Source organism: Gossypium raimondii, chromosome 10 (genome assembly GCF_025698545.1).
Source record: "Gossypium raimondii isolate GPD5lz chromosome 10, ASM2569854v1, whole genome shotgun sequence".
Classification (NCBI taxonomy): Eukaryota; Viridiplantae; Streptophyta; class Magnoliopsida; order Malvales; family Malvaceae; genus Gossypium; species Gossypium raimondii.
The window spans coordinates 57996857-58018351 of NC_068574.1; the positions used below are offsets into that span (position 1 = coordinate 57996857).

The 21495-nt window shown below is 30.3% G+C and overlaps 1 protein-coding gene across 1 annotated transcript; it reads right to left on the bottom strand.

Annotated features, from left to right (window-relative positions):
• Nucleotides 1–15915: 15915 nt before the first annotated feature.
• On the bottom strand, nucleotides 15916–17814 carry LOC105778328 (WAT1-related protein At5g13670). Its single transcript, XM_012602013.2, has 7 exons — nucleotides 17543–17814; nucleotides 17386–17448; nucleotides 17194–17310; nucleotides 16873–17119; nucleotides 16638–16799; nucleotides 16411–16559; nucleotides 15916–16317 (listed from the first exon to the last, which is right to left on the bottom strand). The coding sequence occupies exons 1-7, from the start codon at nucleotides 17734–17736 to the stop codon at nucleotides 16074–16076; spliced, it is 1176 nt and encodes a 391-aa protein (XP_012457467.2). The 5' UTR covers nucleotides 17737–17814; the 3' UTR covers nucleotides 15916–16073.
• Nucleotides 17815–21495: the final 3681 nt, after the last annotated feature.

The window sequence follows — 21495 nt, forward strand, 5'->3', positions numbered from 1 at the left end:
AAAAATTGTTTTTCAATAAATATAGATATGGTAGAAATAAATGTCATAAGCTTTTTGTATCTCCTCTGCAGAGAAGATCAATTTACAGCAAAGATATTATAAAAATCAGTTTTGTTCATCCTCCTTTTCTAACCGATGCATACATAGCCAAGGCAGAGCTGTGGCTATTGCTAAAATCAGACATATTGCGAATATGGTCACCAGCAATAATATTAGCACTTGGTGGATCCTGGCGTCGTTTCCTTTTCCTTATCCATCTGCTCTGCCCTCTCTTAGTCTTCGGAAAACACTTCCCACCCTATATCCAATCATTTTGAGAAACGAATGTTTAAGAGCAAACTTTGGAAGGAAGAAGAAATGAACCATTTAATAGTCCTGCATCATATTAGACAAGAAATAGAGTTCTGCATATGCACAGATGTGTCCAAGTCTAAATTTGCTCAAGCTAATACTCCATTTTGCAGCTACCTGGGTGATATGTACAACTGTTGGATTAGTAATGGATTATGCTTGGACATTCTCAACCTCTTCAATGTGTTAAAATTTGACAATACAAATTTGTGACATTATATCAAATAAATCAAATAAACTTGAATCTGCAGAGCTTATCGTGCTTTCTACATTCTAAAATAATATAAAAATATTATATTAATTGTTATGAATATTTTATTATTCAGTCAATGTCTAGTAAAATCAAGATAAATTTGATTTACTCTAGGACTCTAATAGTCATTAGAAGTAAAGTTTTATTTTATATAAACTTCTTATGTCTGCAAATATAGATTTTGGAGACACTTTATAAATATCTCTATTGATCAATAAAATATGTATTCTCTTTTACTATCCTGTTTCTTATTTACTTCGAATACTCAATTTGAAATAACAGATAAACATATTCTTTTATACGATAGAAACACCCCATAAGCACACTACATAATATTCAATCCCAAAGGAAAGGCAGTCAGAAAACCAAGAATTATGCAGACTTTGTAATATGGTAAATAAAGCAAGGTAAAGGCAGTAGGTTTGACATTCAAATCTCACACTTGTAAGTAAAAAAGAGATGACCCTAATCTAAAAGTTAGAAGACTAATCATGGACAGAAAAGCAAGAACGATCCACCCACTATTGGCCTGGTTAAATATGAATTGAAGAACAAACCCAATAATAGAAAGCTGAAGAAAAGCTCAGGTTTGCATGAAAGACGGTAAGGGCGGCCACTAGTTTTGTAATTTTATGTATGGTTATGGAGAAAGGGATAGTGGGGTGGGGGATTTCTATTTTATTTAATATTAATATAAAATTTATTTTTATTTTTATTTTTATTTTTATATATTTCTATGAAATTTTTTAGAATTAGAATCAAATTAATATCATTTGTAAATTTTGAGAGTTAATTTTTTAGAATTATGACTAAATTAATATAATATACAAAAATTGAAGGCTAAATTTGTTATTATACCGATTTTTTAACTGCCACGTCAGCTTGTCGCTTGTGATTTTAACGAAAGTGACTAAAATGACCGAACTATGGAACGTGAATACCTAAATTATTATAAACTTTTCATTTTGAGTACCTAAAATTAATTTTTTTTATAATTAAATAACTATTTATATAATTTATCCATAACATTTGATTAGTAGAACCGTTAAATTGATACCACAAAATTGAATAAAAATGATAACCCTTTAAAAAATATTGTTGGTTTAGTTTGCTGATATCCACCGCCAACTTGTTAATTACTGAAATTTTATTTAAATTTTCACATTTTTAAACATTCATTTTGATTTCTTTCTCACCTTGATTCAAAATATATCACTACACCAAAATAGGGATATAGCGGCGTTTTTAGCGGCGTTTGGACAAAAAACGCCACTAAAACTCGAGCATTAGCGGCGCTACCTAAAAAAACGCCGCTAAAACCAAGAATTAGCGGCGTTTTACACAAAGCGCCGCAATAGAGGAAACCTAGAACGCCGCCGTTTTCATATATTTGGGAACATTAGCGGTAGTTTTGGAAAAGCGCCGCTAATACTCCGTTCTTCAGCGGCGTTTTTATCTAAGCGCCGCGAAAGGACCAGTATTTTTTAGCGGTGTTTTTGTGTATGCGCCGCAAATGGTCTTATCTTTAGCGGCGTTTTTGTTTATGCGCCGCAAATGCTCCGGTCTATTGCGGCGTTTTAGATAAAGCGCCGCTAATGGTCCGGCCTATAGCGGCGTTTTTTATTAAGCGCCGCTGCGGTTCCGGTCTATAGCGGCGTTTTTGAAAAAGCGCCGCTGTTGCTCCGGTCTATAGCGGCGTTTCTGAAAATTCGCCGCTAATGCTCTTGTCTATTGCGGCGTTTGTGGATAAGCGCTGCTAATGTTCCGGTCTATAGCGGCGTTTTTGTAAAAGCGCCGCTAATTAGAAAATCTAAAATATAATTTCAATAATTTATAAATTATAATAATGTTGGTTATATTTAAATTATATATACTGCATAAAATTGAAATAATTTTATAAATTCATATTAATGTATCAATTTAAAATAATGTCATAACAATTATCAAAATAAAAAATCTATTAAAAATCATTAAACTTATAAATAAAGACAAATAAAATAAATTGAAAAATTAGCAGCGCTTATACAGAAAACGCCGCTATAGAACAAGATTTGTGGCGCTTATTGCGGAAACGCTGCAAAATGTTTAACCGAAACGACTTCGTTTTTATACTGTTTATTGGTATTAGCGGCGTTTTTACAAAAAACGCTGCAAATGAAAGTTATGTATTTTAGGGTATTGGGATTAATATTTAAGTTTTGTTGTATACGGTTTGGGGTTTTAGGGTTCGATACATAATGTTTATTAATTTAGGATTACAATTTTATGTTTAGGCTTTTGGGTTTAGGTTTATGGCTTGAGGAATGGGTTTAGGGTTTGAGTTTACATGTTAGTTTTAATGCGAGGTTAATTAGTGTTTACGGCTTATAAGATATAATGATCAAATTTACTGTTTTACGGCTTGATGTTTATGGTTTATGGTTTACCCTTATTGATTTGAATGTTACAATGCTTGGTTTTTGCGTTCGGATTTGCATGAAGAATACGAGTTAGCTAGGGTTTAGCCTTTAATTTTAATGTTTACGGGTTATAGGGATTAATAGCTTCGGGTTTTAGGGTACAAAAGCAAAAAAAAATTAAAATTCTTTCTGGTTTTTACTTCTTATTATGTCATTAGTATATAGGATTATAAGAGAGGGGTTATATTGTAGGAATCATCACGATATATATATACACATGTATATATATCTATTCATATATGTTATATATTATACATACTACATAAAATTGAAATAATTTTATAAATTCATATTAATGTATCAATTTAAAATAATGTCATAACAATTATCAAAATAAAAAATCTATTAAAAATCATTAAACTTATAAATAAAGACAAATAAAATAAATTGAAAAATTATATGCGATTATACAGAAAACGCCGCTATAGAACAAGATTTGTGGCGTTTATTGCGGAAACGCCGTAAAATGTTTAACCGAAACGACTTCGTTTTTATACTGTTTATTGGTATTAGCGGCGTTTTTTGTAAAAACGCTGCAAATGAAAGTTATGTATTTTAGGGTATTGGGATTAATATTTATAAATTTTAATGTTGTTAATATTTAAAAAACGCCGCAAATGAAAGTTATGTATTTTAGGGTATTGGGATTAATATTTATAAATTTTAATGTTGTTAATATTTAAATTAATCCTACGGTATAAAATTTAAAATTTTTTTATAAATTTTATCAATTAAAAAAAGTATTAAGTAAGAAACATATTAAAAATAATAATTATAAATAAAAAGAAAAAAAATATTATAACAACTGAATTATTAGTGGCGTTTCTATGCAAAACGCCGTAAATGTATTTAATTAAAACGGCGTCGTTTAGTGACAGATCAGATTTCGGGGTATACCCCCTCTCCCAGCGCCAATTTCATTTTTTCTCTTCTAAAATCCCTAAGTACTGAAATCCCTAACTCCATTTAGTGTTTTTGCTTTCTCCCATTTCTGAAAATCAATTCTGTATCTCTTTCAAATTTCCCTGTTTGGGTGTTTGAATTTCTTGCAAAACTGATAAACATCGGGTTCGTACATTCGGTAGACACACACAATTGACGGATAACGTCGAGGAGCATCGTCGGAATTGGTGGTCGGGGGAATAAGTGTTCAAGGTTTGCTTTCCCCATTCTGCCTCCGTATACATTGGGTTTTCCCCAATTTGTTAATTTTATTTTTCCTTCCCTATTATTGTTTGTTGAACCTGAAATTAAAAAAAATATTCTCTGTTTATAGGGTTTTCGGTCTTCCTCTTCAATTTTTGTTCATCGTTTTGAAGGTAATGTAATGCTTGGAATGTTTATTTATTTTCTGAATGGTTTCATTGGTTAGGAATTGATTTTATAGGGTTTGTGTTTAGGGTTTCATTCAATTCCATTTCATTGTTTCCTTTTCTGTTTTCTGCATCGTTTAGCAGGTATGTGAATTAGGTACAATTTCTTGATGATTCCTTTTGTGCTAATAGAAAGCATTGACTGTTAGTGTACCACTAATATTGGGTGGAAGCGGCATTAGGTTATCACTCTGCCACTTGCTCACCCTAGCTTCATAATCAATGTTAATAGTTTTGAAGATAGAAGAATCAGATAATAACATATATTTTTACCATCCAACATCATTGTGGTGTGTTCTGTTCCTTATTGTCATGGTTTCTTTTGGAACAAAAGAGGAAAATATCTGGAATATTCTTGGTTATGTTATTTGATGCTTAGTCCAGCATATTATTTCATAGTTTCTCTAACATTATATATATATATAACAATCATGGTCGAATTATATTTTATACTAAGAGTCGAATTATATTTTATACTTATTAAAAGAATAAATAAATTAATTTCTATAAAGAGTAAACTAATTTGTTTTGTATTATATTTCTATTTATTTTTACCGTTAAATGTCACGTGTTTGACATGGGCAATGGAAGTAGAGATGGCATTGACGACAGAACACAAACTTTGCCATTTCCAGAACAAAACTTAAACGAAAACATCCCTAGTACTAGTACACACAGTCAATGGGTCCGCCAGGATACGGATGAAGATATTTATGGATTATAATATAGTAAGCTTTTACGATTATTTAATTATATGTAATATCATATCATAATATTGGGCTTATTATATATTTCAACTATTTTAACATATTATTATTGTTGTAATTGTATTTTAAGTTTTCAACTAATTTATTTGTATTTCAAATAAAATGCCTAGAAGACCCGTGCGAGCGCACCGCATTGTTCAAGGTACTCCAAACTCGAAGGAAACAAATAGCATTGAACAACAGACTGCTATTGGATCTTCGAATGTTCCGGTTACACCTGAGGAACCTATAGAATCTCAAAGTAATTTAACATTTAATTTACATGTGTGTTGACTTATTATTTATTTCATTTTTGAAATTTCTTATATTACAATACTTTTATTTTCCAGCTGAAACTGGTGGGACGCGGAGAGTTCGCGGACGTACGCTACTGAGGGATTTATACGATCTAGATCCAGTCGAGCGTGTCCAAGTATCCAGTAATAGCTTTGGTCAGCCTGTTGGATCAGAAGCTCGCCTTTTAGCAGGATACATGGGTATTCTAGCACGGAATGCAAATATGTTGCCAATTAACTTCGAGTCATGACATAAAGTGCCCGAGAGTAACAAGAACCAAGCTCTCGATAACATTAAGGTAACAAAACGTGTATGCCATTTATAATACTTGGGTTTAAGTTTCGTTTACATTTACTTTCTTAAGTTGTGTTTTTTGTAGGCGAGATTTGCTCTAGAGGTCTCCGATGCTTATCTAAAGAAGGCATTGGGAAAAAGATGGAGAGACCATAAGAGCACTTTAAAGAAAGACTATTTTAAGACAAAAACAACACTCGACGAGAAATTACAAAATGTCACACCGGGAATGCTGAGGTACCAGTGGGAAAAGGTCGTCAGATTTTGGACTTCGAAGAAAGGAGAGGTATGTGTTACTACAAAAATCTTGCAATTATTTTGGTTTATAGTATTTACTAATTAACGTACTAATAATTTCATAACGTAGGATCGTGAACGAGTTGGAACAAGTAGTAGGTAGAAACAAAAATTCACGCACACAGCTGGGTCGAGAAGTTTTGCGTGTGTAGCTTAGGCCGAGGTATTTTGAATTTTTTAATACTGGCAGATATTTATTACTTTCTATCAAATAATATTTTTACTATTGTATTGTAGGAACTGTTGTCCAGTCAAAAAATTGGACGCCTTCAACTTTTTGACATTACACATAGGAAGAAAGATGGAAACCCTATGACTCCTGAAGCTGCAGAAATTATGGTACGTTTGCTTAATACAATTTGACTTGTTTTAATTATTTATAGTGTTTATTTTCTAATGTTTGATTTCATTTCTTGTAATGCAAATATTGTTAAGTTATTTTGCATTTGTTTTTTTAATATATATTGCGTTCTTAACTATGTGATTTATTTTTAGGAAAAACTAAAAGATAAAAGGCGAGTCTGGCGATTGCTTCCGATGATGGCGAGTACTGGCGATTGCTTCCGATGATAGTTCTGTTCATATTGACGACATTGATAACCAGATTATCTTTGAAGTTTTGGGTCTGAAAGGTATGGTCGGGTTCGATTTCAAGGATCTTTTGTTAACCCATCCCAATATTTTGGATCCAGCTCGCAACAATACATGCCTTCATGAGTCAGTCAAGTCAAGTTCAGAGGCTAAGAGACCAGATAGCTCAGATGCAAGCGACAGCAGTTGAGCAAATTACACAACTTAAAGCGGAGGCAACATCGAGAGAAACTGAGGTTCAAAAAAGATATGAAGAACTCTAGCTACAACTTAAAGCAGATGCAGCAGCGAGAGAAGCTGAGTTTCAACGAAAGTATGAAGAACTCAAAGACAGACTTAAAGCAGATGCGGCAATGAGAGAAGCGAGAGGTGCAGCGAGGGAAGTAGAGGCTGCAATGAGGAAGCGTAACGACTTAAAAGTTCGATGAACTCCAAGCAGACTTCGAATATGATGAAGATGTTTCAAAGATCATAACCGCCGTCATCTTAGACTATCATGTAAATATACTTCAATTTTGACTTTTAATTATCATTTTAACTTTTAAAATTTTTGTAAGAATAATACGAATTTTATTTTATTTATTGACATTTATTTTAAATATTATATAGATTTATTACTTTCGATTGGTTTAGATTTGGTTTCTTCTTATTTGTTTTTACAGGAGGGCTGAAAAAAAAACTTTTTACAAATCTGCCAAAATTAGTGGCGTTTTTCTAAAAGCGCCGCTAAAGACCGTGACCTTTAGCGGCGTTTGTGGTGCAAGTGCCGCTAAAGGTCATGGTATTTTAGCGGCGTTTTCGGGGTAAGCGCCGCTAAAGTTCATTGTCTTTAGCGGCGTTTCATGTGTAAGCGCCGCTAAATATCATGGTCTATAGCGGCGTTTTATTGGTAAGCGCCGCTAAAGATCATGGTCTATGGCGGCGTTTTATTGGAAAGTGCCGCTAAAGATCATGGTCTATAGCGGCGTTTGATTGGTAAGCGCCGCTAAAGATCATGGTCTATAGCGGCGTTTTATTGGTAAGCGCCGCTAAAGATCATGGTCTATAGCGGCGTTTGATTGGTAAGCGCCGCTAAAGTCTTGGTCTTTAGCGGCGTTTATTAAAAAAAGCGCCACTAAAGTTACCGACGCAGTCATTAGCGCTAAAAAAGCGCCGCTAAAAGCCTGTTTTGGTGTAGATAGTATTATTTTTCTTAAAAATAACTTTCTCGGACCTCTTCTATTATTCTGTATAAAAATAAATTAATGCTAGCTAGGTGAACCTCTCTAATAAAAAAAATTAATGCTAGATAAAGTACAAAATCCAAATACTAGAAAGAAGCTTAATAGGAAAAAAAGGTAATTAGAGAAGTGCAAGAAAAATTATCTAACAATTAAAAAAGTGCAGTGACAAAAGAAGCGTGGGACGATAGTATAAAAATTTGAAAAGTTTTAATTTAATTTAATTCTATTTTTAATTTAATTTTAATTTAAAATTGTCATGTGTTATAAAATGATTGACAAATAGATTTTTTAATAATTGGTTAGGCAGTGAAGTATAATTTAAATAACAATTTAGATAATGAACTATAGTTTAAGTAACATTTGTGACTAAAAATATTTTAAATATCAACTCGAGAAAAATATATAATTTAGTAAAGGAACCCGCATTTAATTTTCCGGATGGAATTAAATATCTTACTATTATCCTCTAAAATATAGTTTAACATTTGTGAATAATTTTTAAATAAAATAATTTATATAAGTACAATAATTAAATAAAAATGAAATAAGATTTATACTTCTATATTTAAAATGTAATTAAATTATTATATGGAATATATTAATAGACAATTTTATGTCACCAAAATTTATACAATATATTAATATGAGTTGCTTAAACTAACAGCTTTATGCATAAAATCATTTACGGCTCATGTTTTATTGGTAGCGTTTAATACTCAATGCGGTCTAAAATTTAAATATAATAATTCTTTAGTAATTTAAAATTTGAAATTATTTTATATCTAATTTAAATATAAAATTATTTTTATTAATGTAAGGGTCTCTCTTATTTTAATCAATAGTCGGGATTTGATCCTCATCCCGAGTATGAAGCAACTTTGAAATTCTTGATCAGTTAATGAATCAATAGAATACTAAAAATTATTTACTAAACTCGCCAGATACTTGAAAAATAAAATAAAAAATAATTATCTCATAAATTCAGTCAGGTTTTCATCCAATATAGATATTATGGAATTTGATATGATTCTCTTACTGCTTAATTATAATACGACTAATTAATGAAAAATTGAGACTACTTCGAGATTAAGAGCATTTCCTTATTTTGTAATTTTTATTCTTAATTTAAATTGATAATATTTTTTGTTGGTACTAATTAATAATACATTATTGATCGAAGGAAAACAATAAGAAATAATTATTTATCTTATAAAATTAGAAAGGATTAGTAATTCCAACAAATTTTAATAAATAAATTCGTTATAATCTATATCCCACCAATGTAATTTAACAATTAATTTAGTGTTTTGTTTGAAAATTTAGATTTAGATTTTAATTATAATATAAATGATAAAATGAAATGCATATATTTATTTGGAAATCAAAGTTGTTTTGTTATTATTATAAATTTAGGGTAGGAGAAAAAGAAAACGAAATGGAGAAGAAGAGTTGGAAAAATTTGATTTAAATTGTTTAAAATGAAAAGTATATGGATCGAAGTGTAATTTGATTTAAAATTTTCGTAACGTGACACATCAGCTTATTGTTATATTGTTAATAGCAATTAATGATATAGTGATCAAAATATAGCAAATCGATAATGTTAGTGATTATATTATAACTTTTTAAAGTTCTATAACAACCCGAAAATTGGTGGTGCCAGAAACGGTGGTTTCGGAATTGTATTTTTGATGATAGAGAAGTTAGACAAGGTACAACTGTATCGGTTATAAAATCAATAATTTTAGAAATTGAGATATCGGGACCTCATTTTCATAAATCGGACTCATAAATATTAAAAGTGAATTGAATTTCGATCAGGTAATTTATCGAAATAGTATTTAATTAAGGTATAGAGACTATATCGTAAAAGTTTCGTGTGATTTGTTAAGGAATCCTTAATTGAATTTTTGTGAAGCACTTATTAGGCATATATTATAGTGGACGGTAACATGTGTTAATTGTTATAAAGTTATAATAATTAATTAATGAAATAAAACATAAATTATAATATAATAAAGACAGTGGAAACATAAAAAAAATTCCATTCATCCATTTCTTCTTGAACAAACCGAAACCAAAAAGGGGGGGAAAGAAACTTCAACGCACGGCCATGGTTATAAGTTTGAAGCTTCAATTTGACTTGGATTCATCAAAAAAGAAATAAAAATAAAAAAATTTACAGTTTTATTTTTATAACTTGAGCCTTTTCAATTGCTGCATTCATGAACTATGCTACATAGTAATAATATAAGGTAAGCTGGAAATGATAGGACGAGCTAGATTGAACAGATTCGAATTAGTTGTTTGTGATAAGAATTAAATTGAATAGATTTGAAAATATGATATATTGTTATAATTGTGCAATTGAGTTAAATTAGTGATGAATTATGCTGTTACATGTGTGATCTAATGATTAGTCGATAAAATTATATTGTAAAACTGAAAAATTGAGTATAAATGAAATTGAAACAAGGGTGGATAGTTGATATTAGTTTATAAGCTCGAATTATGAATTTGGTATTGTACGATTTAATCAATTCGATTGAGATAGGGAAAAATGTATATGTTGCAACTATGATAACTCCACAAGTAGAATTTAGTACATGACACATGTCTGTTTTAATTTTTTTAATATTCCTTTTAAAAAATTAGTCTCTAAAATGATAAATTTTCTTTATAATCTCTTTTTTTGCTCAATCATCAATATTCATTAATAGAAGCAATCAAACAAAGTTCACAAATCAGGGCTTAGCCATCCCCACATACAAAAGAACGAATTACGATCAGCCCTTGTGTTGGCGAGAGCATCAGCCCAACAATTCAGGCTTTTCGGAGCATACACGAATTTAATTTTAGAAATCAAACAAATGAATTGATCAATATTCTTGAAAGTTTCAGCCAACTTCCATGGTCTAAGGGCCGAGTTAGAGCACCATGGCATAGCCAAAGCAGAATCGGACTCCACAATCAATTTTTTTTTTGTGCCCAACAAGCTAGTCTTTACGAATGTTTCTAGAGCAATGCAAGTAGCCATTAATTCTGCCTCAATTGGTTCAGAACTTGCAACAGGACCAGAAAAAAAATTGTTAATACGATACAATGATAAATTTATATTTTGATCTCCCTACATAAATTGATACCTTTTTATATTATTTTTCTTATCTTGGTACATAAACTTCTTTAGTCATAAGTAATACATAAATTACTATTTTTTCTCACGTTGGTATCTCTGTTCATCAAATCGGTAAGTTTAATGATTTTAAAAGAAAATTAGAACATTGTTTGTATTGCCAAACATTATAAAAGAAGAAGAAAGGAAAACATAAAATAATAATAATAATAAAGAGCGAGAAATAATGTAAAAGAACAAAGGAAAAATAAAAGAATTAGTTTTTTTAAGTTTATATGATGTAGTCGTAAACTATTATTGACTAGATTTTTTAGGATAAAACATTGTAGTGTAAAATGGGTAACAAAAAAAATAATTTTGGCATCACTTACGACAACAAAAATTTAAAATTAGTGATTTGATTAATGGATATACCAAATTGAAAAAAAATTATCCCAATACCATTTATGACAAAATATAATTGAAGTATCACATTTAACCTTCTAAATATATAATTTTAAGTTAAATTACAATTAATTATTTAAATTGTTTTATTTTATATTTTCTTTATAATTCTCGAATCAACGTCTAAACCAATCAATTTAAATATATTATTTTAAAACTAAATTAATTAATACAAAAGTTTTTCTCTAAGATGGATTACCTAAAAATTATTTAAATGTCTTTTATAATTTATCTTTTAAAAATTGAAATAAATAGAAACACATTTTTTAAAAAAAAATTATATCTTTCCTTTTTCTCTTTTCTTTATTTCCTCTTTCCTTCTTGGCCATCCAGCAAACCCTCCTATATAACAAAAGGGAGAAAAAAAAGGCAGGCGTTGGCAGCTGAGGTACGCACATCTCCATTGCTTTGCTACAATACAGATGTTTCTTACTTTTATATAATGTTGATAGATTTAGCATTATGTGGTTGATTACTAATTTTCAAGAATTATTGCATTTGAACATTGAATTTAGATTCCAATAATATCTGTTTTTTTCGACACAATATTTAGAATTATTCATAATTCTTCCTCAACTCATAAATAGGAAAATAATACGGTTTAACGCGCTCGAACTCACATCCTCCTACATTAACAACAATACACACATACCAATCGAACTAATACTCGATCAACAAATTTAAAACATTTTTAAAACTAAAATTCCTTTTCTTTCATATCATCTTTATGCATACATTTTTAAATTTTTTATTTGAAAGTAACTTTTTTTTCATATCTTTATGCATACATTTTTAATTTTTTTATTTGAAAGCAACATTTCTTTGCTATTCTTTTATATCATCTTTATGTATACATTTAAAAGGAAAACGATATGCTGATAATTCCTACTCACAAACAATTGCCAGTTGATTTTTTTAATATCTTTAATTAAACTTACGATTTTTAGGGTCTAGGATTTTAGTGTTTTGTATTTAGAGTTTTAGAATTTTATAAAATATTAAATTAACTTTTAAATATGTTAAATTTAAAATAATAATACTAATATTATTATAATCCAAGGGCTTAGGATTGTCTGCCATTGAAGGGACTGTGAGAAAAATTCACATGAACAGTAAACTACACTTTGTGTCTTCCACCACCACCATTGCTACCAGCCCATGGAGGCTTCATTGGAGGGTTATATGGTCTTTGAGGGAGGCACAAAGGATTTTTTAGTTTTTCTTTTTACTAATATAATGAGTTTGATGGTTTTGGAAATCATCAAAATTATTTATTTTTATTTTTAAAAATAGATAACAGTAGATAAGAAAGTAAGGTCGATTTCATGGAGATTGAGATTGAATTAGATTGATCAATGCTTCAATATCTTGCAACCAAAATTTGTGGTAAGTAGAATCGTGCCCATAACTTGTGCAAACATGTGAAAATAAAGAAAAGATATTTAAAGTATAACGAAAATAAATAAATAGAATCAAAACACGATGAAACAAAATTTAAATGATAATTCGAAATAAGGAGAATAAACTAAATTAATAAAACCTTTAGCCTCAAACCACCAATCCTTCTTTAATGGTAAATTAATTGCTCGAACAACATCATAATTAACTCTTATCAAATGAATAACTTTAGGAGCAACTCCTATAATTTAATTCTTTGACAACCTTGTGAACGATAAGAACTCAACTCTCATTAACGATCTCAATTGCGCAGATCAATTTAATTAGATTGTTTGATCTCATGGCTTTACTCAATTGAACCACACTAATTTATTCTTCAATAAAATAAGAAGGCAATTACGGATCGAATTATTTTTACCAATCGTTTATTATCCCAAACATTGAACAAGGGATCATTCTCAAAACAATCCCGAGAACGATATTACGAGACAATCTTATCTATTTAGAAATTGGAAAAAAATGAACATCAAAGTGAAAAGAGGACAAAATGTGATTTTTTTTAACATTAATCTCATTATAAATTCCTATCATATCTGCTCTTTTTGATAGGATGCCTAGAACTATCCATAGCCCCTCTCTAACTCTTAAATAAGATGATGTGTTTCAATACACTCAAACCCACAGTCTCTTACACTGACAACAATACCGATACCAAAGAAAGAAAAATAATAATAAATACTCACAATTCAAACATCGAATTTCTATCCAACCTAATAAGATTAGAATTTAATCGCTTGTAATAATGGAGAATTAAAATAATAATAAACAGAAGCCTTTTATTGGAATTGAAAGTAAGGAAACAGAAATAAAGGTAGTCCAAAATCAAAAGCAAAGTCAAAAAAGAGAAGAAGAAAAAAGAAAACGAAAAAAAAAGGTAAAATGAAAAGCCAATTCCCCCTTCTTACGACTACCTTTTTTTAAAGGGAAAGTGTTATTTTACAACTATAATTCCACTTAAATAATTAGCAAATAAAAAACAAAATAAAGATTAAAAAAAAAAAGAAATGTTTGATACAATCTCATCCCACAAGATATTCACTTTAACTTGTCTTATTCCAAAAAGAGTCCAAGCCATGCAAATGCAAATCAATCTTTATGCGGCCACTTTTTATCTTTCAGGTTGTGCGACACAATATCTTGCTTTCAGAGTCCCAATTGCCCTGTAATTCAAAACTGATGCATGTAGTCCCTACACCAATACACATTTGCTTGGTGACAAAACAATTCTAAATTAAGTAAAATTAGCATGGGTATTTGATCAATCGAGTTTTGGGTCTTTTTTATTTGATCTGGGCACAAATGGAGGATTGGGTAGTTAAACCCTTTAATTGTAGTGTTTGATGAATGGAGGTTTACAAGAGCTTGTTGAGCTAAAACCTCCAAAACAAAAAATGCTAGGATGATTGGGAATGAGATCTGCGGAATGGCATATCTGATCATATTTGCTCAAAAATTACTCCTTTGCCACATGTATCTATTTCTTGAATATGTATGTACTCTTAATTTATTTTCAATTTACTTGTAAAAATGATTTCTTATGCAATTTTATATTAATTGAAATATGCTACTTGACAAATTTATTCAGAGTGTGACATAATTATCACTAAGAATATAGTTTACAATTATATTAATACACTATTAATATTTATCAATTTTCACAAGGTTAATATTTGCGAATGAGGAACTTAAGAAATTTGTTTATTTAAATTTTCAAATATATTCACTAATTAATTCCCATATTGGATGTTTAAATTCCTTGGTAATAGTGCTTTATTTCAATAATTTCACCCAATAAAGACTAAAGTATAATAAACAAATAAATACATAACAATAAAATGTGTCATGCCCTTAATTGTTATTTTACACATATTAACTTTCAGCTACCGGTTAAGTTTTACCAAACACTTTTAAATAAAATAGTTAATAATAGAATCAATTGGTCAAATCAATTAATAGAATCAGTGATCAAACCAGTCCCGCAATTAACTATCAACTATCAGCCAATTATCAAATAGAACTATGATATATACACAGGTTTATAGTTGATATGACCAAAAATTTAACGTAAATTTTATATCAATGTGTGAAAGTTGATACATTTTAAGTTAGGGTCAATTCTCATGCCTTTGATATGCCTATAACAAACTTTATCAACAGGAAATATAAAACATAATTTTCATTATTTAATTTTGCCTGACGATGAATTGCACCTACGGAACAAATCATAAAATTATTATGATTGGAAATTATAAAAAGGTGATACGATTTGTTTCATTATATTTAAATTGTTCTTGATGAAAAGAAAGCATAAGAAATGAGGTATTGGTGGAAATTAAAATTTAAGTTTAAAATTTATTATTTATTTTAGTTATAAAGAAGAAAACTTTTTTCCTTTTTCATGGTCAGAGTGGACACTTTTCATGAGAAAGAGAATCAATTATTGAAATCAAAATCAAAATTTAGCATTTAGTAATAATAAATTGGTCATGTGTTATTAACATTACAAAATCAATTATTATTCCTTCGATCCCAAACAAACTCACTTATGTTAACAACATTTGTATCAGCTGCTTAATTTCATTAATCGATTACACTCTTTGATAAATATATCGTTTTATGTGATGTATTATGATCTTTGTATTGGTTTGCAAATAGACAGCTTGGTTCTTAAATATTTATTGAACTTCAATTTAAAAATAAATTGCTAACATTTAATATTTTAATACTTTGCTTTAATCATAAAATCTAAATCTGAATTTTGAGACATCATATATCATTGAAGTAAAAGAGATGTTTATTTTCAACTGTTGTGCATGTATATGATTGAAATATAGATTTGTTATCTCTGTCTCTGTTATCATTGAATCCCTTTATTATTTTCTTGATCATTTAGCACAGGAAGATACAGTGCTGGGATTATTTATTAATTGAAACCTGGAATATTCAATCCAAGTCTTAAGCTACAATCATTAGATTAGATTAGATTAGATTAGATGTTTATCTCAAATCTCTGCAATCAATGTTCATTTCATATTTAATTCAATTTTCATGTAGCAGAGGTTGATTTCTGATGTTCTTAAATAAAAAACTGAAAAACTTCCTATCTATTCCTAACAGCTACTTCGATTAGATTTTAGGGTCTCATCCCTGATCATCATTCTATAGTGATAAACTTAGGATCTGGATTCTTTATATTCCCTTTAATTGTAGCCGTTTGCTGGCTGGCTCGCGCCACCGGAATCAACTCAGGATCTGGATTCTCAATATGACCATTAATTATAACCATCTGTTGATCAGCTCGCACCACCATGATGTCCGGTGTCGATTGAGGTTGCTCCTTGCTCTTACCCCATAAGACTAGATACAGGCCAATTACAATAACAATGCTTCCTAGTACTCTGCAAAACAACAATACCATAGTTCCAAAACCCTTCAAAATTGCAAAGATTTTAATTGGATTTATAAATTTTAGAAGAGAGATTGATTCAAACCTTCCTAGATACATGTCTTCAGCCAAGAAAAAGGAGCCCAAAATTGCAACAATAACCATACTTAATGGATTAAAAGCACTCACAAAAACCGGTCCTCTTCTCTTCATTACTGACCCCATTGCATATAATGCGAAGGCAGTCACCAACCCCTGCACATACGTCAACTGTTACTCCCTGAAAACCCGTGTTCAGCGAATATGTACTCGAAAGTCGAAAGAATTTCTTACGCCATAGAGAGAAGCTATCAATTTGGAGTCGAAGCCAATGTGCCAGACTGAAGGGTTGCGCCATTCGACCGCAAATGCGAGAATGGTGCCTTCAAAGGTGCCCATGATGCATATAAGAGCAGTAAGGGAAAGCTTAGCTGGGTATGATTTTAGGATCCTTGCCTGTTAAAAGGGCCATTTAGCTTTTGATTATTGATTAATGTGAATACGAGAATAAATTTTAATGAGTTCTTACTTGTGAAATGACGAAACAAGCCCAACAGCAACAACCTGCAAGGAGCAAAAGAGCACCCATCACCATATCTTGTTTGTGAGCTCCACTTGCACCATGTTGACCCAGGTAGTGGTTCCTCCCTTTTGTCCATGGCAATTCTAGGATAGGACCCTTGATGAGAGTCATTATCATCGCTCCTCCCACCGCCACCGCAGTCCCGGCTACCTTTGCTTGGCTACGAACCTTCCCGATCTCCACTCTCTCGAGCCTTACAAAATCATCGTCACGACAGTTCGTACAAGAAATAAAAAGAACCAAAACCAAGTAAGAGTAGGAAATTACTTGACGATGCAAGCCAACGCAAAAGTTAAGGCAGGTAGAATGTTGCACATGGCAGTCGTAAACGTTGCCGTCGTATACTTCATCCCGGTGTAAAAGAAGTTATGATCAAGCACCGGCCTATTAACAAGTATTCATCAAATGATTATTTGATTATAATGAAAACTTTTAAAAAGGTGATGGATTCTACATTACTCGAGTAAGCTGATCAGCATTATCTTGATAAAGATATTGAATGTCATCTTCGGCCTCGTTTTCCTGCAAAATAACCAAGCCATGATTCATAAAAACCGGCGACAAAAAGACCCGGGACTGCAAAATAACAAGCATAACAGAGGAAGGAAAGGGAGACCTTTCTAAAACAATGGCGAACGGCGTAATGATAATAGCGGCAACAGCCAACCGATAAGCTACCAATACATGTGGACTCATCCCTTGATTTAAAGCATATTTCGCGATAATCGACATCACGGCATAACTAGACTGCATTAAAATCATAGCCAAAAATGGTTTCCCATGGTTGAAAAGTTGAGTCCAGGACTCCATTGATTGTGTGTGTCTCTGTTTTGATATTTCTTTTCATTAAAGCTTTGCTGTTATTGAACATATAAAACTAATGAAAAAATGGAACAGTCATGTGCGTTAGTGTAAATTACGTGGAGAGCATTCTTTACTTTTTTGCAGGTATATGAATCTATCAATCAACTCGACAAACGCCACTTTCTTTGTGACAAAAATGGATAACGTGAACTGTAAAAACATCCTTCAATATAGTACAAAAACAGTTTCATGCAACATCACCAACTTAAAACTTGCTAAAAGTGTCGGGTAATCATACTTTTGTCATGAATAAGAAATATTGCTTGGTGCTAGTTTGTTTATGTTGTTCCGAATTTTCATTTTCTAAAAAAACGTTTTGCTTGATACATATTTCGATTTCAATTTGAGCATAAACATGTAGACATGTATCATATCCGATTACGGATTTTGGTATTAAATTTAAAATTTTCGAAAAAATTGAGCTCAAAATTTTTGGAAAGGTTGAAAATATATTTTTAAAATAGTGATGAACTAATTAAATTAATATTCCAATTCCATCCATTTCATTTTTAACTTAAGACAGTGAGCCTTTTAATGCGACATATTTTGGGTTTCTAGTTATGGAAGCATGACTGCACTGCAAACAAATCCACGTTAACCACCTTGTAGTCATTTGCATCATTAAGTGTGTACGACAAATAAAAAAATTGTTGGTATTAATATTGCCGTAAGTGTAAAAATATATGAATTAAAGTATATTTATTATCTTATTTAAAAGTTGGTCAAACACGGATTATAAATCGACCATTAAACCAACATTTCAACTGAATTAAAATTAAAATTAAAATAATAAAAAATGATATAAAAAATATAAAATACAAAATTTTATTGTATTCTTTCCTCTCATAACCCTACGACACCAATAACAGAACCACCAAAAACAAAGACGATTGCCATGCTTCAAGGGCAACATATCCACAACACCCTCATGTATTCTCCTTTAATACATGTTATAGATTTTTTGCTTAGTAGAAACAACAAATCTAATCTTCTTTCTTTTTTGTTCTGTGTAGTTTGATGTTGTTGGTTTTTAGGTACTCCAATTGTCTGAATATAACTATAAGATCTGTGAATCTCTAACAAATATATCTATAATTATGTTACGTACTAAATCAATAATATAAAAACAAGAATCAAATTTTGGTTTGTGAGCTTTTTCTCCAAGATGTAATTTTTTTCCTCGTGAATATAAACAAAACATAGAGTCTAAAATGACTTCAACTAATCCCCCTCGGAGAGGTTGTTCAAACAGAACTAAAATGTCCTCATTACTACGATCCACTTTTGCAAGAAGATTTACAACTTTATTTTCTTCTCTGGGCGCATGTTGGGTTCGTCATTGTATCGTCCCATCCAGCAACTGATGTATTCATCTGACCAATACTGAATTCGAACCTCTTGCTTTGTTGTGTTGAATAATCTGAACTGCTTAAAAATAGATGTAATTGTGATTCAATAGATTGAAGCTCAAAAATACAAATAATGAAAAGTAATAATAAGTATATAAAAACCAATTAAGTATTGATTTAATGGTAAGATTTATTCTAAATTTATTTCGGATAGTTAGCTAATTAATGACCAAAATTTGTGTAAGTAAATATAAGTATACAAAATTTGATAAGTAAATATAAGTATGCAACTAAGAAATGAACCGTGGAATTTGAAGTTTAGGAAGCACATACAAGTAAATTTTTAAATGGGTTTGATAAGATATTCACCTAATTCAAATTTTTCAATAAAAGTGTTAAATTGAATAATTAGGTAGATTACGTCTCTTTACTTTTATTAAAATTTGAAATACTTATGGACTGAGTCTTATCTCGATTGGCATGGTTATTGTTGTTAATGCAGGAGAATGTGACTTCAAATGTATTGAAGCTCATTATTCTTCTATTTATGTGGATGGGGAGGGGATCTGTGTAGTATTATATTTCATGAAATTAAATTTATGAAATAAGTAATTTTTAATAACAAAACAAATAATTTTATAATATAAATTCAGCACTGATATAATTTTGTACTAAAAATTCTATACTTAATTTTTCAATTTATCGGACAAAACCTTAAATCCTTTAAGGATAGAAAGTGGTGGTAAAAATACCATGGAGGTCACTGTACTAGAAGTCAGATTGCATGTTATCCCTTCTGCTCAAAAAATAGATAAATTTTTCTATACATTATATCAAAGAGCAAACTGGTCTTTCTATTAAAAAATCATTTCATTTCTACTATTAAAATCTTATATTTGTACATCAACATGAGGTATATGTGGCACGCTATATGTCGCTACCTAATTATTCCGTCAACCAAACAGTTTTTAATAATACAAATTGAAGAAAATTTTAATGAAATAATCGATTTACTCTTTGATCTAACGTAGAGACACTAATTTACCCATTTTTCAAATAAAAAAAAGTAAAATACAATTTAACTTCTGAAACAGGAACCATCATAATACTTTTATGGAAAGTTATTAATTTTATAGACATAAAAATAAAAAACTTATGGCACACTTTTTTCCTTTTGAAAGAAACACTTTTTCTTCCACTTTAGAGAAAAGGAAATCACAAATGAAAAAATTAGGGTATTCAACCTTCATGATTGTCGTGGTGACATATCTATGTTTTCTCAATACTATGTTATAACAAATTATTGATTTCCACGTCTCCTTCCTGGACATTATGTTTTTCATTTAATGTCTTTTGGAAAAATAAAATTAAAATAGGAAAGGGTTAAGGGTTAAAAAAGCTTTTAATAAAAAATAAAATTTAATTATTGAGCCTAAAGAAAGTACACCATATTAAATCTTTTATGATAAAAAAATAATAATTAGGCCCTTTCAGCAATTAGTTAAATTGCTAACGAAAATCGTTAGTTGACTGATTTAATCATTAATGGTGTTGATGTAATTGACGGTAACCATCAAGAGATGAAACATGGCATGCCACATCAATAATTTTTCTTAATTTTTTTTAAATGATAAAAAATAAAAATAATTAATAAAAATTACATCTGAATTGAATATGGACCTAGACAACCAATTGTTCAGATTCATTTTAAATTATAAAACAAACAGAAAGGTTAAATGTAAGGTAAGGAGAGATAACACACAACGTTTGTTAATGCAGTTTAGACACAACAGTCTTACATCTGCAGAACCTCGCTCAGTGAATGATTTTATTCTACAATTGTCGGGATCACCTATTGGTTTAAGCCCACTCTACCCTTACACAAAGAAGTAATTATAGCCTACGTCTACCCTTACGCAAAGGAGAGATAACACGTAATGTTTGTTAATGCAATTCAGACACAATAGTCCTACATCTGCGAAGCCTCGCTCAATGACACTGATCCCAATTATCACAAATCGTTCACCAAAATACATCACAATACAAACAATAAACTCTTTAAGGAATACCTAAAAAAAGTATCACAAAATAACCACAAGAAAATATAGCAAAGTTGTTGACAAAGATACTCCAAAACTGCTCTCTAAGTAATGCCACAAGAAGCCTATTTATAGGCTAATACAAGAGTCCATCCAAAAAAGTTTTGATAAGCTTTAAATTCCTATTTAAAAGTTGAAATTATCTTAAGTATTTATCAAATAAAAGTTTTCATAAATCAGTCTTCCAATTGCTCCAAAGCACTCTTAAAAGATAAAGTTAAAATAAACATTATTTTCACTTTACAACTTCTCAATAT